Source organism: Pectinophora gossypiella, chromosome 27, assembly GCF_024362695.1.
Source record: "Pectinophora gossypiella chromosome 27, ilPecGoss1.1, whole genome shotgun sequence".
Lineage (NCBI taxonomy): Eukaryota > Metazoa > Arthropoda > Insecta > Lepidoptera > Gelechiidae > Pectinophora > Pectinophora gossypiella.
This window is the reverse complement of record NC_065430.1, coordinates 3,526,168-3,547,145: the sequence shown is the minus strand read 5'-3', so window position 1 is coordinate 3,547,145 and position 20,978 is coordinate 3,526,168. Positions and strand designations below refer to the sequence as shown.

The 20,978-nt window shown below is 38.1% G+C and overlaps 2 protein-coding genes across 3 annotated transcripts; one reads left to right on the top strand and one right to left on the bottom strand.

Annotated features, from left to right (window-relative positions):
• Positions 1-312: 312 nt before the first annotated feature.
• Positions 313-10,726, top strand: LOC126378966 (phospholipid phosphatase 5-like). Of its 2 annotated transcripts, XM_050027520.1 has the most exons (7): positions 313-480; positions 1,930-2,116; positions 3,296-3,365; positions 4,377-4,505; positions 5,144-5,311; positions 6,316-6,461; positions 9,214-10,726. In XM_050027520.1, exons 1-7 carry the CDS (start codon positions 404-406, stop codon positions 9,265-9,267), a joined length of 831 nt encoding a protein of 276 aa, XP_049883477.1. In that variant the 5' UTR covers positions 313-403; the 3' UTR covers positions 9,268-10,726. The 2 variants fall into 2 exon arrangements, with proteins under 2 accessions (XP_049883477.1, XP_049883476.1); XM_050027519.1 differs by having other exon boundaries at positions 6,316-10,726.
• A 6,794-nt stretch (positions 10,727-17,520) lies between these two features.
• On the bottom strand, positions 17,521-20,951 carry LOC126378906 (putative Dol-P-Glc:Glc(2)Man(9)GlcNAc(2)-PP-Dol alpha-1,2-glucosyltransferase). Its single transcript, XM_050027411.1, has 2 exons — positions 20,801-20,951; positions 17,521-20,613 (listed from the first exon to the last, which is right to left on the bottom strand). The coding sequence occupies exon 2, from the start codon at positions 20,599-20,601 to the stop codon at positions 19,162-19,164; it is 1,440 nt and encodes a 479-aa protein (XP_049883368.1). The 5' UTR covers positions 20,602-20,613; positions 20,801-20,951; the 3' UTR covers positions 17,521-19,161.
• Positions 20,952-20,978: the final 27 nt, after the last annotated feature.

Below are 20,978 nucleotides of genomic sequence, written 5' to 3'. Positions count from 1 at the left end.
CTATGTCAGTGACCTGTCTGGTTGTACGACAGTAAGGCTATAATTGCCATGTTACATTAACTTTTTCCTGAAAAAATATGAAATGTATTAAGGTTCCAACCTAAATGAAGCATTTTTCCACTGACATTTAATACTTAGAATTTTTATAATTACTTACTATTAATGCATTGTGCATTTTTCCATTTTTTCTTTTATAATCCTATCAGCAATTTGATCATGACGTGACGAACAACGAAACGCAATCTTCGTTCGGAAACGCACCACGTCATTATTTGACGTTTGTTATCACAATGTTTTCGTGTCATTCCCGAACGCAACCTCCAACGAAATTGTCAAAATTCTTGGCGAAATATTTTGCGAAAACTATATTTTGTGCATTTTCAAATTAAATTGGGAATCAAAGATGCCATTAATTCGTTCTTTCAGCTTCAATTTGTTCATTGAAATTCTTATCCGCATTGCATTGTTATCCGCTTTTTGGTAAGTCCCAAACATATGTTTTACTTCCAAGTTTTTCGATTATTATCAATGAAATCTTATGAAAAGTGTATAAAGTTTTTCTGAAAAATGTACTTTATATAATCGTTCATTGATTTAAAATGATTATAAGTTGAATTTTATGTGTTAGGTGCAATTTTTTTTTCATATATTTATAGTTAATCATGAGTTAGTAAGACATAAAAATATACATTTATAATTATAATTTATTTCGTAAATTGTCACAAAATATTTATTATTATTAATAATAAGTTATCGCAATTTTTTCAGAATTAACTAAATAATATTTTTTAACTATTTGTAATTTTTTTTTAATTAGGTAAGTAGTAGAGTTGTGCCGAATAGTGATTTGACCGAATAACGAATATTATTCGGTTTGACTATTATCGAATCGAATATTCGGCCGAAGTATCCGGTTTTGTGCTATGTCTATGATATAATAAATCCTAAAAAGTGCATAATTTACTGAAATTCTACTGAAATAGTTATTACTGAAATTCTTCCATGACAAAGGGAAAATAAGTCTATAAATAATTAAATATGAAAACTCGAAAATGAAATTGATACAAAAAAAACAAAGAATATAGATGTAGGTCAAAGCCGAATAATTCGGCCGAATATTCGGTCCGGTAACAGGTGTCACCTAGCCTATTTCACATTTTTCTTTCTTTTTTTTTGACGTGACTTATTATAGATTTGCCGCAGATGGCACTAACTACTTGGCCGGAAAAATGGTGAGCGCTGAAGGCTCTCACCCGGTACAATGTTTAATACAACACCTCATCGACGCCATTGACGGCGCTTAGGCTAGACAGACGGACCGCATTTCAACTGAAATCTAACCGCAAATTGCAGTTCAGGTGCAGTTTGAATGCAGTTGAATTGCAGTTGGCGTGCAGTCGTGCTGCACAGTTGGTTTGCAGTTCTATTGCAGTCGTGTCAACTGCATTCAAACTGCACCTGAACTGCAATTTGCGGTTGGATTGCAGTTGAAATGCGGTCCGTCTGTCTAGAGCCTTAGAGCTTGACGCCAAGCGCAATGAATTGAAAGCCCGACCAATTACCTATACATATTTAAATGGCGTGCTCACATGCACGCTATGTGGGAGGATCTTTTCCAATAAGATTGGCTATATAAGCCAATCTAGCTAGCTAGCTTGGCTAGGCGTGTCGGACGACGCTCAGTGGGTAGGCCCGCTACAAGGTGGACCGAAGATCTGGTGAAGGTCGCGGGAAGCCGCTGGATGCGGGCAGCGCAGGACCGCTCGTCGTGGAGATCCTTGGTGGAGGTCTATGCCCAGCAGATATAAGCCACATGCGAGCACATGAACGTCGGAGTTAAAGCAGTCGCCGCAGCCAAAATCGGTTGGATCACATCATCACCAGTTGAGCCAACAACCTGGCTAATATAAAAAAATGTTAATTTTTCAGCTACATGGAAAGCATGAGTCCGTTCGTAAGAGTGGTGCACCGGTCTGATATGGAGTCGGAGTACAAGTACCCAAGGAGGGAGTCATACGTGCCAGGTGGGGCTCTGTGGGTGATCGTGCTGGCTGTACCCTGCGCCCTGTCCCTGCTGGCGTGGGCTGGCTGTAACGACTGTAATGATGCTTTAGAGGTTGTTCTTTTTACCTTTATAATAATAAAATCAGAAATCAGAATCATTTATTCAACGTAATTATCAGGGATAAACTTGTTGAAGGTCAATATAACATTTTTGAATTTACGTCATTTCGCAAGGTGTTATTGCTGAGGAGAAGAAATGACGAGAAACTGCAACAGCAACACATCTTTTAAAAACTAATTAAGTTATTTAATAAAATTTAATAACGCAACTAAAACAACTTAATAACTAATTGGTACAGTTAGATAGAGGAGCTCGCAGGCGCAGCGGTAAACGCGCTCGGTCTGCGATTGTTGAAGTTAAGCAACTTTCGCAAAGGCCGGTCATAGGATATAGGAAAGTTTTCATCTCGAGCTCCTCCGTACTTCGGAAGGCACGTTAAGCCGTTGGTCCCGGCTACTAGCTGTAAAACATATCCATCCGCAGCGTGGCAGCGCGGTGGAGTATGCTCCATACCCCCTCTGGTTGATTGCCCACACCTGTATGTGTAGAAAAAAATAAACATAATTATGAGTTTTTAACTTATGAGTCACAGGGACTGTAACCTGGAACTTGACAGAGGGCAGCAGTTACTGTCAGTACTATTCAGAGGCGGAGGACAGGAGTCCTATTATGCCTTTGAAATAGACTACTCTGGGCGCCATCCCACTCGCGTCAGACAGAGTACTGCGGGGCGGAAGGCAAGAGGGAAACCACTGCCCTATTTTTCCCTAAAAAAGTAGCATGGAAAAAGCTGCACCGTCAAGAGCGTGGCTCTTAAATTGATGATGATGAACTTATGTTTGTTGGTAAATGTGAAGCGCGGGTAATTTCATCAATTAGTTCATCATGCAATGTGCATAGCCCCTGCCTACCTTCTTCTTCTTCTTCTTCCTAGCGTGAATCCCGCCGTCTTGCGCCGGGGTCCGCTTTCCTACTGTTCTTCCTCCACTTTGCCCTATCCTGGACATCATCTTCGGATAACCCGCAACTCTCCATGTCTTTCTCCACGACACTCAACCATCTCAGCTTAGGTCTTCCTCTACGTCGCTGACCAGTAATATTGAAGTCGAGTGCCACGTTGCCAATGTACTCAGGCGGTCTTCTTTTAACATGCCCATACCAACGCAGCCGGTAGCCCCTGCCTACCCCAATCGGAAATATAGTCACGAGGTTGCTTTTTCTTTTTTTCAGATCCTATTAGCGTGGTCGTTAGCGCTCGGCATAAATGGTGTGGTCACGGATACAGTAAAGTTAATTGCCGGTAAGGAAAATACAGGGTGTTAGTGACGTCGTAACGAAAACTTTGAGTGACGATTCAGGCCATGAGTCAAAAAGAATTATTTTCAATTCTATCCTTTTTTTTTTGACGAAGCTTGTGCGGATTTTATTATGTACGAATTGAATATGCTTTCCCTTATTTATTTTTTTTTTTAATATGAATGTTGGTACTGACGAAGCCTGTGGTGGATTTACATTCTGTTTTTTTATTATTTATTTAAATCTTGTGCTTATTTAAATATATTTGAAAATGTTAATTCTATACTTTTGCGATGGAACATTTATCTTGATGTTGGTGCTAATTCCTGTAAAAACCATCTAATTTTATTTTAAGTTGTATCTGTCATTTTCTTATCCCCCGAAAAGGAAAGGGACGGGTAATCGACAAGCATAAAATTTATGGAACACACGTCAATTTCAAGCACAAATCTAAACCAACCGTCTAAAAATTTTACATCCGTCAATAACCCGACACAGTTAAGTAGACAGCACGTCAAACTTGCATACCAGCGACGTACCCTTTTGATTCGTCCGGGTTATTCATTCATTTACTCATTCTTCCTAAATTTAAGATATCAACTCAGAATCATGGTCTGAATCATCCCCCTGAGTATTCGTTACAGTGTCGCTAACATCCATATCTACTTGTATGGCTACCGGACGTACTTGTACGGGGTGTAAGTGACATCGTAACGAATACTGAGATTCAGCTCATTATTCTGAGTTAATATCAAGATAAATTTTCCATCGCAAAAGTATAGAATTGAAAATAATTTTAAAAAACTAACAAAGAAAGCTAACCTGTACTATCTGTTTTCTTTGTATGTTCCTTGTGTCTGTTTTATAGTGTACCTACAAATAAATAAATAAAAAAACATGAATTTTGCGACGGAAAATTCCACTTGATATCAACTCAGAATCATGGTCTGAATCATCCCCCTGAGTATTCGTTACGATATCATTAACAACCTGCATATATTTTACCCCGGAACAGGTCGGCCGCGTCCGGATTTCTTCTACCGGTGTTACCCGGATGGAATTGAAACGGATGATCTCCAGTGTACAGGCGACCCTGACGACATTATGGAAGGCAGGAAGTCCTTCCCCAGTGGTCATAGCAGTTGTGAGTATTCCTTATTCATTTGAAAGAAAGAAAGAAAAAAGTGTGAGTTTCCCTAAGCACGGATCTCCGTGAGGTAGACCTCACGACCCACTAGGTAAGAAAAAGATGGGATTCTCTTAAAATGCATAAATGTTTTTGTCATAATTTTAATTATCATAATCCTTTTTGCATAACGTTTTTTAGCATAATAGTACTTTCCCATAATAACATCTAGGAATACTGTTTTGTTAGGTATAACTTATTTTTGGACTAATATTTGTTGGTATAAATTTGATTCGCATATAAATAGGTATCCATAATTCTTTTTTAGAATAACAAATAGTGTTTTGTCATAATTTTTACAAGGCATAACATTAGATTAGGGTGCGGCGGGGGTGGCCCTTGGGCCACTCCTAAGCCGCCAGCATGTTTATTTACACACGAAAAGTATACCGAATGATGAACCAACAGCATGAAATAGTGGCAAAAAATATAAAAAGTCACAATCATGAATCAAATGCAGCCAAGGAAAAAGTAAGTTTAGAAAATGTTCAAAGTTGCGTCAAAACGATTCTTATTCGGAGTATAGTTTTTATGCTTATAATAATTATGCTTATATATCATAATTGCCATAAGTGTATACGCACGTTTGTGAGCAGTGTCGTTCTGCTCGCTGGGCGTGGCGTCGGCGTGGTTCTGCGGGCGGCTGGGCGTGCTGTCGCGGCGGCGCGGCAGCGGCGCACGCGTGCTGGCGTGCCTGGCGCCGTTGCTGGGCGCCGCCTGCATCGCGCTGTCCCGCAGCTGCGACTACCACCACCACTGGCAAGGTAGGTTTCTTCTCCTGCCATGTAGTGCGTGGTCAACTGTGAACGAAAACATCGTGAGGAAACCCACATTCCAGAGAAATGCGTTTCGGAGGTATGTGACCTAACCTAACCTGTACTTGGCTGGTTTTTGACTTTCATTATGAGGTCGTAGGTTCGAATCGGGCCCAAAGCATTGATTTTACAATTTGTTTTCGAATTGATGTTTAGATTATAAATGATCATCATGTGCTCAGCGATGAAGGAAAACGTCGTGAGGAAACCCACGTTCCCGAGAAATGCGTTTCGGAGGTATGTCACCTAACCTGTATTGGGCTGGTTTTCCCTCGGGTTGGAAGTTCAGACAGGCAGTCGCTTCTGTAAAACCGGACCTGTCAAATCTTCAGGTTTGGTAAGCGGACCCTGTGAGAAACTCCCATGACATGGCGAGTTTTTAATTCCTAGTCAACCGGTGGAGTATGCTCCATACCCTCTCCGGTTGATTGAGAGGAGGCCTTTGCCCAGCAGTGGGACGTATATAGGCTATTTATGTTATGTTATGTTATGTCAACCGAGCGTCGCCAGGTCTCTTTGGGCCGCCCCCTTTTGCGCGTTTTACACGCGCACTAGTGTGCGCGTGTAAAACGCGCTCACGGAGGTATAAAGGCCACATCGAAGCAATTCATCTAAAAAAGCAATGTTGCAATTCGACATTTACGCATATAAAAGTAAGTGCGCAATGCAATCAAATGTCAAATAGCAATATTGCTTTCTAAGATGAATTGCTTCGATGTGGCCAATTTAACCCCCTAGAGAAGAAAGAAAGAAAAAATATTTATTCGGCATACTTAACACTAATTATCAAAACATACTTAGGTAATTAAATTACTTAATAATTGTTATACTTAATGCCGAAACGGCTTCAGCTCAGCAAATGTCACGGCCTAGGTGTAGCTAGACTATGACGCTGATTTTCAGCTGCAGCCGGTTGGGGAATCAAAAGACAGTATATATGTGTCTCTTTCCAGATATCCTAGTGGGGTCAGTGCTGGGTTACACAGTGGGCGTGTTCTGCTATAGACAGTACTACAACCCTCTAAGCTCGGACCTCGCCGGCGTCCCCTACGTGGTCAGCAACGCCGCCATTGCCAAGTACGTCAACGGAAAGCCAGATGTAAGTCCAGTGAAAGCGGAGAGCAAGGAGGGCGGGGCTGAGCCCCTTCTCTTGCGCAAAGAAGACAAGTGGATATAGGATTAAAAAAACAACCGGAATTCTAGGAAAAAAATGCAGGTCAAAATTACAATTTTGATTATTAAAATTACAGTTGTAATTACTAATTACTAAAGTTAAAATTGCCAGAATTACAGTTGTGATTAACAAAATCGCAACCGTGATTGCCAGTAATTCAATTTTGAAAATCAAAGATGTTATTGCTAGAATTACAGTCGCGATTAACTGAATTACAGAAGTGATTTCCAGATATACCATTGCGATTGCCAAAATTACAATTGTGATTACCAAATATTTAAAAAAATAAAATTACTACAAGTATTTTGACCAGAATCCTATGGGTACACAATTTAGGTTTAATAATAACTCGCATTTTATTAACCTCCAGAAAAGTAAATTAAATAAAATTACAATTGTAATTTATTAAAAATAGGTACAGTGTAATTTATTAGCAAATTGAATTAAATGAGTACTTAGTACTTTAACTTTAAAACAAAATGGAAATATCCTAGAAAATCAACAACCAGTGCAAATATTTTTATTTTATTTATTTAATTTAAAAAAAGAACATGGCGCAGTCTTTAAATAAAATAAAATTAAATTTGTTACCGCATCAATGTCTTAGCTAATATTTTAAATTTTTATTACTAGATTCAATTGCAACTACCGTATAATTATTTATTTATTTTATAACTAAATTCCTTATAAATGTGTTGATGAATCAAAATTTAATTTATGTAATCATAAGTATTATTATAATACCATAATATAATGTGTTCGACCATTTCATGAAATATGACCATATTTCATGAAACAGCCAATTTAATACGGCGCCCGATACGAATTCGTACGGGGCGGAGAGTTACCAATCTAGTGTTATTGTTTACTCTATGGGTGATATTAATAAACTAATCTCAGTTGAGACTGCCCTCAAAACCATCCTCAAATCCCTGTTTTATATGAGAACTGTCACATTGATCCGGCTTAGGGACGGTACTGAAAAGTATAGGCGTCCGAAGGACGTAATATACGATCCCGACGATCTGATTACTCCATAGAGGCGGCCAATCAGCTCGCGACATCAAACACTTCAGAACCCCGATACCGACCCCGCCGGCGTGGTCGACGATTTCCCTCATTCAGCGCTTATCACTATCGACCCACTAGGGTCGATTAATCCTTTCAAATATTCTTCCTCTCAGACGACGCCCTGAGCCGAGGATCGCGCCCAATTAGCACCCTCAGGCCTGTTGTCTTAAACGTTGTACCGGGTGAGAGCCTTCAGCGCTCCCCATTTGTCCGGCCAAGTAGTTAATGCCATCTGCGGCAAATCTACAATAAGTCACGTCAAAAAAAAGAGCAGTCTCGGAGCTGAGGTTGGTTTATTAATACAACCCTACGTTATTATTTATTACACTACTTGATTGCGTAGGTTGTATTTTTTTTACTATAACATTGCAGTGTGATGGAAATGTTACCAGAATTTATAACTAAAAGGGTTTTATTTTTTATTTTAAAAACTTATTTTTATTTTTTTATTATTATGTAATTTATTTATTATAATAAAAAGGTACTGACATAATAATTGAAAAAAAAATTGTTCCTTGTTATATTTTATTTAGTTTATTTGTTAGAGAGCTACTTTTATTATTTTTTACGCCATTTTTAGGGTTCTATAGTCAAGTAGGTATATGCCGAGAAGCAGGCTGATTCTGAATAAAAATATAATTAAAAAAACAGGGGGGTTAAAAAGGTCGAAGCAATTCATCTACAAAACCAATATTGCTATTTGTCATTTGTTTGAATTACGCATTTTTATATCAAAAATAAAAAAAATATATCAAAAGAGTTTTATTGCAATTGTACGGTCCAAAAAATTATTTATAAAAAAAATATTTATTTATTTAAAATGCGCAAATGTCAAATTGCAATACTGCTTTTTCAGATGAATGAGGGGCTTTCCAGTTTTAACGTGATAATTACCTATTTTCTCATTACTCGGATACATAATTATCCCAAAATACAATGGCCCCGATTCCTGCAGACATCTCTTAATTTTACTTTAAGTTATACCTGTCATTTTCTTATCCGCCGAAAAGAAAGGGACGGATGATTGACAGCTCTTAATTTTAGGAAGAATGAGTAAATAAATGAATAACCCGGGCGAATTTTTAGACGGTTGTTTTAGATTTGTGCTTAAAATTGACGTGTGTTCCATAAATTTTATGCTTGTCGATTACCCGTCCCTTTCCTTTTCGGCGGATAAGAAAATGACAGATATAACTTAAAATAAAATTAGATGGTGTTTACAGGAATTAGCACCAATGCATATATAAAAATAATTGTTGCTTGATATTTGGATCATATTACGTATAGAATTATGTTGTTAGCTATGTTGCTTCTCTTTATTTTGACCATAATAATTATGGATGGAAGACGTAATTGTGCCTGGGTGTAATAAAAAGGGTCATCATTTATACCCAAAAATAACGATGAAAGATGCAAAAGTTTAGCGTGAAAAACATCATCCCATTTTTCACAGGGTCCGCTTACCTAAACTGAGGATTTGACAGTTTTTACAGAAGCAACTGCCTGCCTGACCTTCCAATCCGCGAAGGGAAAACCAGCTCAATACAGGGCCTAATATTTAGCGTTAAAAAATAGCGTGAATTTTTAAAATGTTTATTTTTTTCAGGGGTCTAACAAAATATTGAAAAACAAAAATGAAAGGTTGAAACAAAATGTGTGAATAGCCCGCAATGGCTACGGCACCCTGTCACGAGTGTGGTCGGCACACTCTTGACTGCTTTTTTATTTTTATTTATCTAGTAGAAGGTATTTAATATTTTATTTAAGTTTTTTTTATGTTGGATATTATTTTTAAATATTAAAGAGAGTTATATATTTTTTGTGATAAATAAGTAGGTACTTAATAATTTTCATAATAAAATTGTGAAAAACTTTTGTTACCATTAATGCAAGTATAACTCTTGCGCAATAGCACGGTGTGAATGACAGCTGTCAGAAGAGTACATTTTCTTGTTTTGTCTCTTTTGCACTAGCACCCATACAAAAATCTCATTGTTACCTTGTGCTAACTCATAAGTGCGAGGGAGACAGATGGTTCGCACGCGCTCCTTTACTCTTTAGCGGCTTACGGTTTTACACTAAAGTAAGACCCAGAGGGGGTGAGGTAAGCGCTCGATACAAATTGGTGCAGGGCGGGGTTACCGTTCTACGTAGTATTATTTTTTATAGGGATGTGTATCCGGTATAATAATATGAAATTTCGGATACGAATTTAAGAATGATTATTATACCGGATACGGTTACGGATAATAAATTATTTCGGATTATCCGTTAGTTTCGGATAATTTCGGTTACGGATATTAAATTAAATATTTTATTTATAACGACAAGTTATATAATATACAGGGTGTTAGTGACATTGTAACGGAAACTTTGAGGGATGATTCAGGCCATGATTCTGAGTTGATATCAAGTGGAATTTTCCGTCGCAAAACAAAAATTTTCATGAATTTTCCGACAGGTAATTCCACTTAATATCAACTCAGAATCATGGTCCCCCTCAGTATTCGTTACGGTGTCATTAACACCCGTACCTACTTGTATGGCTACCTGTATGTACTGGTACGGGGTGTAAGTGACATCGTAACGTATTCGTAACGTATCGTGTGTACGTTTATATCGGATATCCGATAGTTTCGGTTACGGTTACGGAGCTCCCTAACATCCCTGATTTTTTATTCTATGGCACTAGGTTGTACTCTTTCTGTCCTGCTCATACGCACCATGTTAGAGCGCAAGAACTATAGTTAATATAGTTATGGGCTGTGTAAAAAAATAGTGAAAATATAATGGTGATTTTTTTTATACAAATGCCTTCAGGAATAGAAGTTTGCGAGGACGGAGTTCATTTAATAGTGTAATTATAATTTTATAAAATATTGGTAGCTGCTCATTTTGACAGACATTAAACTATTTTTAATTTAGATTTTAAGGTTTTTTTTTGTTGACATAAATTGCAATAGTGCAATGGACCTTATTGTAAGCTCAGAACTAGGGAATGCAATCCTGACTCGAGATCTCAAATTCGAGATCCCGCGGGATTGGAAATCAATCTCGCGAAATCCCGAAATTTTCGGGTAAGTGACCGCGCGTCACACCCAAATGGGTTTATCCGTGAATTATATTCGGCTTCGTACTCGAGATTAGGGAGAGATAAACACTTGTAGTACCGCGGTAGCGATCGTCATTCTCACACTATTTTGAGGGTATTTTCATTGTTTACAACCTACACATATTTTTTTTTTTTTTTTTGTGAGGTAGTTTGCAAAGCTAACGGGTCCACTATCTTGCGCTCGTCATTCGTGTGTAAGTGTTCTGTCATTCCGCACGCGTTCATAACGACTTTTCAAGGTCAAAAGTTTACTTGTTTTATAGTTGATTTTACTTCGTAAAAATGTATAGAGAAAGTTTACGGACAGTGATTTCGATAAATTACGCAAAAAGTTGCGAAAAATAGAAGAAACAGTACTTCGTAGTAAACATTCAAGACGCCGACGTATTTTATCTAGCTCATCGTCGTCGTCGGATGACCCCCTCGCTGTACAGTCGGAAAGAAATGGTTAGTAAATACATTACTATCTATGTTTAATACTGGAGGAGGTATTGTGAACAGTTTTAGGGACTGTTTCGTACCGTCTATATGGAGTTGCGGATAGCTTTTGGGGCTATCTCTTCACCATTATACCTACTTGGCGTAAGTCTAGTAGTCAATACTCTGTGTTGCGGGTAGTTCGAGGGGCTACCTCTTCACATTAACACTTGATTGTTGCGGGTAGCTTATGGGCTACTTCTTCATAAGTGATAGGTCTATGGAGTTGCGGATAGCTTTTGGGACTATCTCTTCACCATTATACCTATACTTGGCGTAAGTCTAGTAGTCAATACTCTGTGTTGCGGGTAGTTCGAGGGGCTACCTCTTCACATTAACACTTGATTGTTGCGGGTAGCTTATGGGCTACTTCTTCATAAGTGATAGGTCTATGGAGTTGCGGATAGCTTTTGGGACTATCTCTTCACCATTATACCTATACTTGGCGTAAGTCTAGTAATCAATACTCTGTGTTGCGGGTAGTTCGAGGGGCTACCTCTTCACATTAACACTTGTTGTTGCGGGTAGCTTATGGGCTACTTCTTCATAAAGTGATTCACAAAACATGTGGTTAGAATGCCGCCCTACAAGTCAAAAAATATTTAGTGCCTACTAATTGCAGACTGCATACATACACTCTCGGTTTCACCGACGCCGTCGAGTCTGGATCAAGTCATAACTTGTAGTCCTACGCCGAATTCAACAGCATCAAGCTCGCGCAACCACGCAGATGCGTACACCGCCGCCGCGCCGGGCACACCGCTGCTAACCGAGGACGTCGCAGCAACCCCCGTGGCCCCCGCCGGTACTAAGGAGGCTTTGCCGAGCTAACTACGTTATCGCAAGACCCAAGTGAATTAGATGCAGATATTTTAGAAATTCTCGGAGTTGATCCTACCAAATCTGTTAATTATGGCAGGGATATCCAGAAAGACTTTGCTGTTCCTTTTGAACACACGGCGACGAATGGTTTACCTTAAGAAGACAGAAAAGAACTCATGAACAAACAAAAATTCTCTCGGCGAAGCGATTACGCTCCTTTTGTCTTCGATAGAGAAGAATCCGGACCTATTGCGATTATTAATCGACTCTGGGCGTACAATGTGTGATTATCTACACAACGATACAATTACTAGACGTAATTTTATTATCTTTTCAGTAAAGAAAGAAATGAAAAAATCGCTCCAGAATGCCAAAGTTGATAGCTTTCTTTTTGGACAAGATTTATGTGACACACTAAAGTCCGCAAAAGCAATTTATAGATCAGGTGCAGAGTTAAAGGCAACATCTATGCCTAAACCATCTCTCAGCAAACACAATGCACCCAGCACGTCAAAAAACTGGAAGACTTTCAATCCGACGCGGCCTCCGACAGCAGCGACGACGTCACGAACGAGGGAGCCTACGACAAGGAGCGCGCTGGCGTCGGCGATGAGAGGACAGCGCGGGACCTTCTTCAGGCAGTCGAATACTCCGCGGGCCGCGAACAGCCGCCGCTAGGTCTAGCACAGCCGGTAAAATATGCTGGTAGATTAGCTGATTTTTATCATCAATGGCGTCTTATTACCTTGAACCCAGTCATTCTATCATATATACAGGGTTATAAAATACCCTTTTCCCGGCCTGTACATCAAACGTGTCCTGCCTCCACTAGAGCCTGCTCGAGTGAGGAGAAAGTTCACTTTGCGGAGGCTATTAAGGACCTATTATCAATTGGCGCTATTTCCATATGTCAGCCTTGTGATGGGCAGTTTATCTCGAGCACTTTCTTAGTGCCAAAGCCGAATGGTAAAATGAGATTTATTCTCAATTTATAAAAGCTCAATAAATTCATCACAACTAGTCACTTCAAAATTGAAGATTTCCGAACAGCTTTAAAATTTATATTCAAAGTTTATTACATGGCTAAACTTGATCTCAAAGATGCATATTTTTTTATAAAAATTGATCCAGATTTTAAGAAATATTTACGATTTGAATGGGATCAAAAACCTTATGAGTTTAATGTTTTACCTTTCGGGCTGAGCACTGCTCCGTACGTTTTCACAAAATTAATGAAGCCAGTAGCCAAATTACTTCGCTCTGCCGGTTTTATATCCATGGTGTACCTAGACGATTGGTTTTTAGTAACCGAACTTACAAAAATTGTCTTGAAAATGTTCAACAGACTAGGTCACTTTTAACTTCTCTCGGTCTTATAATCAATGAGGAAAAAAGTGTTTCTATACCCAGCAAAACTTGTTTATTTCTCGGTTACAACATCAATTCAGAAGAGCTCCACGTCAGTTTGCCATCCGACAAAATATGTCGTATAAAATCTGAAATAGAAAAATATTTTTCCATAAAACGCGTTCAGCATGCCCTGGTTATATACGAAACTTTTCGAGCGCATCAAATATTTAAAACTATTGCAAGACGACAACTATGATAGTTATATGGACATTTCTGATTCTATATTACCTGACCTTACATGGTGGCATCGGTCAATTTCAAGTTCAGTAAACAGGATCAAACAAGATAGTTATTACGTGGAAATCTTCTCGGATGTCTCAACTACGGGATGGGGAGCCGCCTGCGGTGACGAGAGGGCTAGCGGTATGTGGAGCGAGCAGGAGCGTGCCATGCACATCAATTATTTAGAAATTCTTGCAGCCTTTTTCGGCTTAAAGATATTTGCACAGAACTTGAACAACTGTTAAATTCTATTACGAATAGACAACACGACCGCTATCTCTTACATCAACCGCATGGGCAGTATACAATACCCCCATTTAACGGAGGTAACTAAAAAACTTTGGCAGTGGTGTGAATGTCGAGACATATATATTTACGCATCATATATTCGATCTGTGGATAACACTGAAGCTGATACCGAGTCTCGGCGCATCCACCCCGATATTGAGTGGGAATTGTCGCCTAACACGTTCCAAAAAGTTATAAATTCTTTCGGTGCCCCACAAATAAATTTGTTTGCTACGAGAGTAAACAAAAAGTGCGATGTCTATGTATCCTGGCACCGAGATCCGGATGCTCACGCAATTATTGCATTTACAATTGAGTGGACAAAAATATTTTTTTATGCGTTTCCCCCATTTGCAGTCGTACTTAAAGTATTAAGAAAAATCATATCGGATGAAGCTAAAGGTATTCTCGTAGTACCCATGTGGCCTTCCCAGCCATGGTACCCCATTTTTAGAAAGCTAGTGATCTCTGAGATTTTATATTTTCGACCTGAGGAAAACGCAATTTTATCTCCTCATTGCAGCAATCATCGCAACATGCACACCACAGTTACCCTGGCGACCGCAGTCTTATCCGGTCGGCATGGATAAACAGAAATACAGCACTCGCTGCGCTCGACATAATGCTTGCGGCTCTGTCTGACATTTCCTTCAGACAATATGATGTTTACTTGAGGAAGTGGTATTATTATTGTAAAGAAAACAGTATTGATTTATACGCTGCACCTATATCCGAAATTGTATTTTTTTTGTCAAAATTATATAATGAAGGAGCTCAGTACGGTACGCTGAATACTTGTCGCTCAGCAATATCATTGATTGTAGGTGATCATGTAGGCGAAGATCAAACTGTGAAACGTTTCTTTAAAGGCATATTTCGTTTATGTCCTCCCATGCCGAAATACGATACAACATGGGACACATCGAGCTTCTTCCTTGCGAAGACCTATCCTTGGAACAATTGTCAAAAAAGTTAGCCATCCTTCTCGCATTGGTCACCGCGCACAGGGTCCAAACCTTATCAAAAATCAATATAAATAACATTCTAGTTACAGATACTGGCGTAACTATAAAGATTACTGAACTAATAAAGACCTCAAGGATTGGCTTTCAGCAGCCTTTGTTGATACTTCCCTTTTTTGCAGAAAAACCCGAAATATGCCCGGGAAAAACGTTGCTTTGTTTTTTAAATAAAACAGCGCCACTGCGAAATGCTGTGAATCGCTTGTTTACTAGCGCCAAGCGGCCACACAATGCCGTCTCTAGCCAGACGCTCAGCCGCTGGATCCGCGACATGCTGGCGACCAGCGGCGTGGCGGCGGCCTTCAGCGCGCACAGCACGCGGCACGCCGCTGCGTCGCGCGTGCACCGGCTTGGTGTCAGCCTCGATACCATCCGCCGCACGGCTGGCTGAAGCGGTACTTCTAATTCCTGTTTTCGATTTTATAACCGTCCTTTAAATACAAATCTGACGAATCAGGATGATTCGTTTGCTAAAGCAATTATTTGTAATGATTAATTTTATAACATTCGTGTTACTTAAATAAAACAGCGGTTGAGTCTTGATTCAAACTGTACAAGTTTCTTTTACACTCCTTTTTTTTCTAATATTTCACGATAGTTCTCTAAAGATCTACAAGTGTTTATCTCTCCCTAATCTCGAGTACGAAGCCGAATATAATTGATGATTAAACGAACTTACCTTAAGTGAAGTTCTATCATAATTATATGAAGGCTTCGTACGAAGAGATTAGGGCCCGCCCTTTTTTGTTTTATGGTCAGATAAAACGAACTAAGAAATTAAATCTCATCCCCACCCTGTCATCGTGAAATATTACAGGACTCTAAACTAAATGACGAGCGCAAGATAGTGGACCCGTTAGCTTTGCAAACTACCTCACAAAAAAAAAAAAAAAATATGTGTAGGTTGTAAACAATGAAAATACCCTCAAAATAGTGTGAGAATGACGATCGCTACCGCGGTACTACAAGTGTTTATCTCTCCCTAATCTCTTCGTACGAAGCCTTCATATAATTATGATAGAACTTCACTTAAGGTAAGTTCGTTTAATCATCAATCATATCAAACTATAGATGTACGAGTAAAACAACCGATTTAAAACGTTTTAAACCAAATATTGCCGTTTTAAACCCTAAATAAATCGTTTTAAACCTTTGAAAACTCGCCTACAACAATAAAAGAACTGTTTTAAACTTCATTATGGGCAATTTTTGGTCACTTGACGTCATGTTTCGTATTAAAAGTTTATAGAATATCAATAAAATGTTCTCGAGAACCGATGGCCGCTGGGGCGGAAAGGTTCTAGAATGGCGACCACGTGTCGGACGACGCTCAGTGGGTAGGCCCGCTACAAGGTGGACCGACGATCTGGTGAAGGTGGCGGGAAGCCGCTGGATGCGGGCAGCGCAGGACCGATCGTCGTGGAGATCCTTGGGAGAGGCCTATACCCAGCAGTGGGCGTCGTACGGCTGATGAAATGTACCTATAGAACTAAACACGCTAAGTAAATTATTATCAATAACAGTATACTTATTATAAGTACATTCAAAAATTCTTTACACGATTTATAGGTACTCCGTTATATCACCTCGGTAAAATCAAGAAAATGTATTTATAATTAACAAAAACATAGTCACCAACAGCAGCTGTTTTAAACCGAAATAAATGGTTGATTTCGGTTTTAAACGGATTGGTTTAAATGGTTTTAAACCGGCTTTACATCTATATATCAAACTATTATAGGTAAGCATAACACAAAATAGAAGAAATACGAGTTATAATACACAAGACGACCTTTTGATATACTATCGCGGAGCTCCGTGCGTCGTAAAGTTTGCGGACGAGTGGAGTGCAAAGTTGAAGTATGAAATATTTGCTCAACTTGTATGGCGCGCGTTTCGCGCTCATTTCGCTTTTCCAACCTTTTTTCTTCTACTCCGTGACGCATAATAGGTAATTTAAACATAATTACACGCGATATCACGCTTATCTCTCCATTGGGGTAGGCACAGGAGCAACTTACGCTCCTGACACACCGCTTTCGCTTCCCCCACTAAAAATAATCATAATAAATAATTATTGTAATAATTTATGTAAATGTTAAATATAATTATAAATTATTAAAATATTTGAATGAATAGAATATTATTTTGGAGATGTCCTATATTTATTACTGTCATAAATAAGTTATAAGATAATAATTATTATTTAAAATAAATGGATTTGAAATTTCGTTACTTTTTTTATTTCAATTCAATTTCAATTTCTTTATTGTGCTAGGTATTTAGGTCATTTACATTTGCATTTGTTATTTACATTATTAAATCGTCCTCTAAATACTACCTTTGCAGGCATACACAAGTTTTAAAATACACATTACATGGAACTTAAACTTTACAAATTTATCACAACAAAACACCGACACTGTTAATACCGTATTGTAAATACGTATATATTAAGTTGTGTGTGTAGATGGTATAAGTTCGTTCCTTCGTGTCACAATTCCTGGAAACCACGTGATATCAATTATCTACGTACCAAACATGAAAATGAAATCCAAAATACTTCAAATTAATATTTATTTAGGTATTATACAAAAATATATTTAAAATTACAAAAAAAAGCATCTTTGATTGATTTTTTAAATCGCAAATCGATAATAAAATTAATTCATTAATTAACCACGAATTATCGATTAGAATAGCATACAAAAATAATTATTAAATTGGAATTTTATTCCTTATAATTTGTACATTCATATCATCTTTCATACAAAAATATATAAGGTATAATTTGAGGGACTCAATGAGGGACTTTACAGCCCACATTTCCCAAAAAAAAAAAGATGGCGTTGTTTATTTTTAACGTTATAATTAGTTACCTATTTCCTCATAGCTCAGGTACATAATTATTCAAAAATACAGGGTGTTAGTGACATCGTAACGAATACTCAGGGGTATGATTCAGACCATGATTCTGAGTTAATATCAAGTGGAATTTTCCGTCGCAAAATTCATGTTTTATTTTAGTTTTTTTTTATTATTTTCAATTCTATACTTTTGCGATGGAAAATTACACTTGATATTAACTCAGAATAATCAGCTGAATCATCCCTCTCAGTATTCGTTACGATGTCACATACACCCCATACAATGACATACGGCAGCCGTACAAGTAGGTATGGGTGTTAGTGACACTGTAACGAATACTGAAGGGAATGCTATAGACCATGATTCTGAGTGGATATCAATTGGAATTTTCTGGCAAAAATCCATGAAAATTTTATTGTTTTTTTAAATTATTTTCCGTTCCATACTTTTGCGACGGAAAATTCCACTTAATATCAACTGAGAATCATGGTCTGAATCAACCCTCAAAGTATTTGTTACGATGTCACTAACAAACACCCTGTATAGCATTACGTTGCTACCGTACACGACGTACGACAGCCTCTGTGGTCTAGTGGTTAGAGCGTTAGGCTCACAATCTGGAGGTCCGGGTTCGATTCCCGATGTCGACATTGTCGAAATCACTTTGTGAGACCGTCCTTTGGTAAGGACTTTTCAAAAAGTAAGATGATTCCGTGCTTCAGAGGGCACGTTAAGCCGTTGGTCCCGGCTATTAGCCGTAAAAACACCTCCACCCGCATTTGAGCAGCGTGGTGGAGTATGCTCCATACCCCTCCGGTAGTTTTAGGGGAGGCCTGTGCCCAGCAGTGGGACGTATATAGGCTGTTTATGTAACGTTGCTACCTATATTGCTTCTCATTACCTTGATCAGAATAATGAGTGGAAGATGTTTTGTGTCTGGGTGTAATAACAAGGGTCATCATTTACACCCTTAAACAAAGATAAACAAAGCATTTTATGTCCGTTTGTGAATCAAGGGCTCGAACTAATCCAGCCCGAATGGCCACTGCGACCTAGTCAGATTTATTGTGGCCAATTTTATGTCTGTTACTCTATTAAAAGAAGGGGTTGTATTGAAGGCTAAAAAACAAATGTAACATTGAATAGCGCCATCTGTATTTGTTTTGGGGAAGTAGGCTGGAAAGACCGTTCTCACAAACACGGTAATGCCATAAAGTTGGACATAAAACCTCACCGTTCAAACTTCAACGCTCTTGGGTCCATCAACGGTACAAGCTTTAACATAGCCAAAAGTTCAGTAACCGAACACAAAATATCAACGTAACCATTTTTATCACCATATTAACCTCTGCGGTTCCTCAAAATCATTCCACATGATCTCTTTATTGAAAAACAAGTGGAACGTAGCAATGTTAATGCAAATATACCAAACAAACTCCAACAGAATCATCGACAAAGACGGTCTGGCAAACCGTAATCTCAAAATGATGTATGGTATCAAGAAATATCTTACTTCTATCATTTTCTGGAGACAAAGAGAGACAAACAAACATACAGAATACGGTAACAGGAACGATATACAATTCTGATTTTTCAAATTAGCGTATAAGTTCACTAGCAAGAAAATATAAACCGGTACAGATGCATAAATAGCGAAGTCATATTTCCCAAACCAACGGTTCCAAATATAAAATGTATAATGACGGTTATCTGCCAACAAATAAGGATGAACGATTGTGTTATAATGTACTATAGCTGCAAATAACGCTGTAAGCAAAATAATTTTAACTTTATTAGAGAACATTAGTTTGAAAGTCGATGAAAATTTGTTCAAAACACACGGTAAACCGAATACTCCGTAGAATATTAAGAAGTAAAATATTTGTGGTATATGTATCGTTGCCTGGTGAGCTTGCTTGTCTCCTACAACGATTGAGCCGTTCACATATACAAAGGCAACGAAAGAAATGAGTACTGTTGAATGCATAAATATGATCAACCAATCGTTAAAAGTTAAATAATGGAAAAAGGTGGTGAAGCAAGTCGTTACATGATATTTTAAGGCGATATACACATCTGTTATGCCGTAGTACCGTTTTAACTTAGAATTATCCACATCTTTAGCAATCATTGAATCTTTCCTTAAAGACATATTCGTGAGCTGATTGTTACCGAAAACCCTTGAGCTTTTAATGAAAATATCTAGCACTTTATGGCCTAAGACCATAGCAATCCAGACTATGTTTGTTTGTCTCATTAACACACTTAAATAACCTAAAATTATAATTGGCAGTTTATAGTTATTCGTAAAACATAATCTAGAAAATGCCAAAAGGAACATTAAAGACAAAGTATCTGTGTAATAAACATGAGCGAAGAAGTAAAGAGGAGGTAAGATAGCAAAATTTAGGGCTTGCAACACGGTCTTCAATGGAGAGTTGCCATATACAAATTTTAATATTGACGCAAACAATAAGAAATTGATTGTCGATGCAATTAAGTTGATAAATCTTAAATTATAGGTGTTGCATTCAAAGTAAGATCCCAGGAAGGCTGTGGATATGAGGTACAGCCCTGGTAATGTGGTTATTTTCGGGTCCCAGTAGGTAAAATTTCTGTTGCAAAATGCTAAACCTTGGGGTATGTGAAATAACTCATCTATGACCACATCGATAGCATCATATACGCTGTTGAATAGATATTTCGACGCAATGAAGTATGTCGCGCCTGTGATGACCAGCAAAAGCTTATAAACTGTGGAATTCTGCATCATGGTACCAAAATTCTGTAACAAAATGTAACCTCAAATAATTATGTGTTTTTCTCAGGCAAATCTCAAGTAAATCGCGGTGAGATCGATAGAATTTATTAATTTGTACTCTTATTTCATTCGCAACACAAATTAGAAAGATAGATATTTAATAAAGCTAGATAATTGACGAAAACATTACAAGAATATTAATCTTATTTACCTGGTCCAGTATACGGATATTGCCTTGAATCTTGATTATATATAATATTAAGGTTTAATGTCAACTTTTTATGATGTTTTTGAATAAAAATTTAATGTTTTTGAATTATAAACACGATGAAAAAGCCGCAAACCCCGCTGATAAGAAACGATGGCGGCAATTTTATGACAGTTACGTT

What these genes read in the sequence shown, in the direction of transcription:
- LOC126378966 (XM_050027519.1), top strand. Translation starts at nt 404, where the DNA reads ATGCCATTAATTCGTTCTTTCAGCTTCAATTTGTTCATTGAAATTCTT. An exon ending in CCCCAGTGGTCATAGCAGTT is followed by an intron (nt 4,506 to 5,143) that starts GTGAGTATTCCT and finishes GTTTGTGAGCAG; the next exon opens with TGTCGTTCTGCTCGCTGGGC. An exon ending in CTACCACCACCACTGGCAAG is followed by an intron (nt 5,312 to 6,315) that starts GTAGGTTTCTTC and finishes GTCTCTTTCCAG; the next exon opens with ATATCCTAGTGGGGTCAGTG.
- LOC126378906 (XM_050027411.1), bottom strand. Translation starts at nt 20,601, where the DNA reads ATGATGCAGAATTCCACAGTTTATAAGCTTTTGCTGGTCATCACAGGC.